Source organism: Rhincodon typus, chromosome 21 (assembly GCF_021869965.1).
Source record: "Rhincodon typus isolate 14 chromosome 21, sRhiTyp1.1, whole genome shotgun sequence".
In the NCBI taxonomy this organism is placed as follows: Eukaryota; Metazoa; Chordata; class Chondrichthyes; order Orectolobiformes; family Rhincodontidae; genus Rhincodon; species Rhincodon typus.
Genome location: NC_063352.1, coordinates 44,338,147 through 44,343,743, shown reverse-complemented (window position 1 = coordinate 44,343,743; position 5,597 = coordinate 44,338,147). Strand labels below are relative to the sequence as shown.

General features: G+C 42.2%; 1 protein-coding gene across 1 annotated transcript in view; it reads right to left on the bottom strand.

The window, feature by feature from the left end:
* Positions 1-767: 767 nt before the first annotated feature.
* c21h16orf89 (chromosome 21 C16orf89 homolog) overlaps positions 768-5,597 on the bottom strand; it is a 17,735-nt gene continuing 12,905 nt past the window's right edge. The window contains exons 6-7 of the mRNA XM_048609757.1: positions 2,815-2,960; positions 768-916 (exon numbers count right to left, since the gene is read on the bottom strand). Coding sequence (XP_048465714.1) covers positions 783-916; positions 2,815-2,960 — 280 coding nt within the window. The 3' untranslated portion in view covers positions 768-782. The remainder of the gene's footprint in view (positions 917-2,814; positions 2,961-5,597) is intronic.

Genomic DNA, 5,597 nt, shown 5'->3' with positions numbered 1-5,597 from the left:
TTCCTGCTCCTCTGATGCTGCTTGGCCTGCTGTATTCATCCAGCTCTACACCTTGTTATCTCTAATTAAATTGAGAGTGCAGGTTCATAGTTCCTTGAAAGTGGAGTCCCAGGTGAGGAAGGTGTTTAGTATGCTTGCCTTTATTGGTCAGTGTATTGAGGATAGGAGTTGGGAGGTCATGTTTTGACTGTACTGGACATTGGTTAGGCCACTTTTGGAATACTGTGTACAATTCTGGTCTCCCTGCTGTAGGAACAATGTTGTGAAACTTATAAGGGTTCGGAAAAGATTTACAAGGATGTTGCCAGGGTTGGAGGGTTTGAGCTACAGGGAGAGGCTGAATAGACTGGGGCTATTTTCCTTGGAGCATCAGAGACTGAAAGGTGACCTTTCAGAGGTTTATAACATCATGAATGGCATGGATAAGGTGGATATCCAAAGTCTTTTCCCTGGGGTGGGGGTGTCCTAAATTAGAGGGCATAGGTTTAAGGTGAGAGGGGAAAGATTTAAAAGGGACCTAATAGACAACTTTTTCGCACAGAGAATGATGCGTGTATGGAATGAGCTGCCAGAGGGAGTGGTGTACAATTACAATATTTAAAAGACATCTGGACAGGTACATGAATAGGAAGGGTTTAGAGGGATATGGGCCAAATGCTGGCAAATGAGATTAGATTAATTTAGGATATCTGGTTGACATGGACGAATTGCACCGAAAGGTCTGTTTCCGTGCTGTATAGCTCAATGATTCTATAACTCTATTTATCATCAAACATTAATGTTCACCATTTAGTCAGTTTTGTAATCCAATATCCCATTAACAGCAACAACAAGAAATACTTTTTCAGAATTAATATTTTACCTTTCAAATTGTTTGATCTTCTCTTCACTCGCTTGTGTTTTGTGTATTTTTGCACTAGTGAAAAAGCAAATTGAATTAATTGCAAATGAATTACAAGGTAAAAACCCTTAAGATATTACAAAACAGTAAAACTGTGGCACGGCCCTTACTGTTGAATATATAGTTACCTTTTAAAAGTAAGTTATGTTAATTTTTAAAATGCATATGTTGGTACCTGTGATGTAGCTGACAATTTTTGAAGGGAAATCTCAGTGAGAATTAGTCCTTGTTATTCTAGAAGAAAATGATGATTCAACCCTAGTTTATTTTCCCTTTTTTATGAGTCCGTTTCCTTTGGGAGTCATCAAATAAAGTCTTTCTTACTTGTGGACTATTTCAATGAGGTCAATTATTGGCAAAATCCCACAGCATCTGTATTCTTAAAGGGACAAGAGGAGGACATGTCTCTTTTAAGGCAGTGTGAGAATTGTTTTGCACCTAGACCAACCTCAGGAAGTCACTGTCAACATCCGAAAAAAGCAAAATTAGGCCTATTCACAGGCTGACATGAAGTTTCACTATATTGGAACTGTTCCAGACCATGTGAAATAAGATAATCCAAATTGCCAGAAATCCAAATACAAACAGAATTGCTGCAAATAGTCTGCAGGTCTGCCAGTAACTGTGGAAAACACTAACATTTTAGACCTTACAGTCTTCCACAGGGCTGGAAGAAATGACCCATGAACAGCATTTTAACAGAGGAAAGGAAACATATTTAAAACAGGATGGCTTTGAGTTTGGGTGGAGATTGGTCAAATTGCAAAAGTTGCATTCGGAAGTTAAAGGTGGGAAATTGTCAATGTCCCAAGTATTGTTACGTTACAGAAGAAGCCATTTAGCCCCTCATACCCCTCCAGAAGTGCCATTTAAACCTTCTCTTGGCTCATTCCCTGTTGCTTAATTCACACCCAACTCAATGTCGGTTTAATATTAGGGTATTTTTCTTTGCATCACCTTCAACACTGACCAGTTGGGTTTGTAACGCCTCAAACTGAATGGAGTTGAGATCTGTTGAATGGAAATTCAGGTGCACCAGGCAAAGCAGTAGTGCTTCTCCCTAGTGCCCTGACTAACCTGTGAACCATCTCAGCAATTTACAGTCTCATCTCCACCAAGGTGAGATCAACTGATTAACTTGAACTGATTGATTGTTAATATGGCTGCTAACGCATTCAGGAATGTTCAGCACATATTGTCCAATCACAGAATTACATCTCAGAGTCGAGGGTTTGTTTGGGATTTGCAAGCACGAGCTGGTTGAGTACAGTATGTCCTTTGCCCATTGCAAGCATTTGATCTGATCAGCCAATTGTGGGAATATATAATCTCCGTTACTGGCACCGTTGAATTGTGTGCGAGGCAGAATATCTTTCTGGACTAACACTACATCCTATTAATTGGAACCTACCACTTGCATCAGCTCTGCATCACAACAGCATGAAATGCCTTCCTATCCTGCTGTTCAAATTTTTGAGATGGTTTGCCTTTTCAGAATAATTCGAGGTATACCAGGTTCCTTACAGATCTGAAAGCGGTAACCTTTGGCCCGTTTACAAGTCCACACAATACTCAGTGAGTAACAACCTGATCAGGTTAGTCATTGCACTGCAAGATACCTTTCAACTTCTGCATTAAGCTTCAAGATGAGCAATTGGCTAGGGCTCTACTGAAAAGATAAGTATGGAATTATACAAATCACAATGTGTATATATATTCACTAGTGAAGGTTCAATTGAGGTAGAGAGTAATGGAGAACCCAGTGGACTTCTTAAACTTCCAGTATTTAGACCTGGAGGACAGAATGTGTTTAGGAGTCACTTCTATACATTCCTATACAGTCTTTCTAAATCAACATTTCAGGCATGCGAAGGGTATTAAATAATATTCCTCATTTAAAATGAATCACTCACCAGATTCCCCAAAGCAACCAGCTGGTTGTTGCCATGCCAGGATGTGGTCAAGCCATTGGGCCTTGAAAAACTCTGAAAATCCAGCCTGCCCACAAAGCATCACTGCAAACGTAAGACATTTCATCATTAACTGGGCATTCAGGCAGCTAAAGACATAACGCGACTCGGCATTTTCAATGTACTTCTCCACCTGCTTTTGGCTAATCTCAGGCAGTCTCTAGGACCACCCGACAACAGTGAAAAGAGCAGCCCACGATGAGACCTGATAACCACCTCTCGTAAAATGCCACCAGAGTGATCTCTCCAATCAGCAGCCGTATATGAAACTCCCCCGCATCCTCGGGTTTTGCTGGATGTCTATTATCTCATTATTACTGTTGCTGGGAATGGAAGGTTTGAGTTATGAGGAGAGGCTGGGACTTCTCTCACTGAAGTGTAGGAGGTTGAGGGGTGACCTTCTAGAGGTTTCTACAATCGTGAGGGGTATAGATAAGGTGAAATGACAGGTGTCTTTTCCTGACAGTGGGGAATTTCAAGAATAGGGGGCATATTTTTAAAAGGAGAGGAGAAAGATCTTAAAAAGATATGAGGGGCAAGTTTTTTACACATAGAGTGGTTCGTGTGTGGAATGAACTTCCAGAGGAAGAGATAGGTGCAGGTACAGTTACAACATGTAAAAGACAATCTGAGAAATACACGAATAAGAAATGTTTGGAGCAATATGGGCCAAGTGCTGGCAGGTGGGACAAGTTTAGTTTGGGATTATGGTCAGCATGGGCTGAAGGGTCTGTTTCCATGCTGTATGACTCTGTACGAATGTAAGAATGCCAATGACGAGGGAACAGTGAACAGGGAACAGTGAACACGGAACAGTGGATCATCTTCCAACATTCCATCTATCACAAATTTCAATGCACCACCCCTCAGAAGTTATGGTTCCTAATCCATCAGTCATTGAAAAATTGTTTGAAATTGGAAATTGGGTCTTTATTCTCTTGTTCAACACTGACATAATAATCAGAGCAGTCCTGCCATTGCCCTGCTTTAGCCCTGTCTCTCTCAAGTTTCTTTCGTTCAAGTGCCCATGCAATTTGAAATCATTGATCATCTCCACTTACATCACCCTCGTAGGCAGCGAGTTCAGTTGTCTATGCATCTGAAAGGATTAACGGCACTCTGGAGTGCCACCCAAGGTGATGAAATCATATGGATTTGGTGGCAGGACAGTTTAGGCTCTCAAAAGAGTGAGACCTAATATCCAGTCCTGCTGAAAATTTCTGTCACCATGTCTGTCAGATCAATATAAACTGTAACTGGGGAATAGCATGCAATAAACTCGATCTTGTTAACCACAGGAACCTTTTCTGATTAGGCGAGGAAGTGGTTTTCCTCAATCGCACTAGGCTAAAAAAAGGTCACTCTCCTTTCTTTCTCCACGGATGCTGTCAATTGCTGAATTTCTGTTTTTGTTTGTTGAAGATCATGACGGGTCTAGTTAAGGTGGAGAAATGGTATTCCCCACGTCTTGACAGATCCAGGACTATGAAATTCAACGTTTAGGCAAGAGATGTTGGAGAGTTCTTTTATATGATGTAAGGGCTGGCACAGTCACTCAGTGGTTAGCAGTATTACCTCACAGTGCCAGGGATTTGGGTTCGACTCCACCCTCGAGTGATTGTGTCTATGTGGAATTTGCACATTTATCCCTGTGTCTGCGTGGGTTTCCTCCGCGTGCTCTGGTTTCCTCTCACAGTCCAAAGATGTGTAGGTTAGGTGGATTGGCCATGGGAAATTGCCCACAGCATCCAGGGATGTGCAGGCTAGGTAGATTTGTCGTGGGAAATGCAGGGATAGCATTGGGGTATGGGTTTGGATAGGATGCTCTTCGGAGGGTTGGTGTAGATTCAATGGCTTCCACACTGTAGGGATTCTATGCTCTGGAACTCACTGCCTGCAAAGTTCTGGTGATGAATAATTTTGGAATGAAATTGAATGGGCCCATAAAGCATGAAAATAAATATACAGCACGGGACTAATGAGATTGCCCATCAGAGAGTCAATATGGACAGATTGGATTGAATGGCCTCATTCTTTACCACAATGACTCCTATTCCATGGCACCTTCAACACTTCATGTCCCTGTATGCTACCCAACACTGTCCACAGCCACTCATAGGCATTATGCCAACCAATAACCCTGTAGTCACCACCCTCTCCCTTTCTGGACCCTATGCCAACTAGTGCCAACTCTTACAAACCCATGTTCCCACCGACTATTTGGATTTCACAGCTTTGACAGTTCTTTGACAGCTGTGACTGTTGCAATGGGTTTTAGTACACATTTCCGAGAAGGCGATGGCCTAGTGGCATTAATTGCTGGACCAGAGACCCAGACAACATTCTGAGGAGCCAGGTTCGAATCCCGCCATGGGAGATGGTGGAATTTGAATTCAATAAAATATCTGGAATTAAGCATCTAATGATGACTGTGAATCCATTGCCGGTTGTCAGAAAAACCTATCTGGCTCACTAATGTCCTTTAGGGAAGGAAACTGCCATCCTTACCTAGTCTGGCCTACATGTGACTCCAGACCCACAGCAATGTGGTTGACTCTTAACTGCCCTCTGGGCAATAAGGGATGGGCAATAAATGCTGCCTGGCCAGCGACAGTCTCATCCCATGAATGAATAAAAAAAGTACATTTAGGCACATTCTTATCTACTTTTTGGCATATCTACACTGTCACAATTGTGGCTGGCACTCCGAAGGGCACCCAAACCCA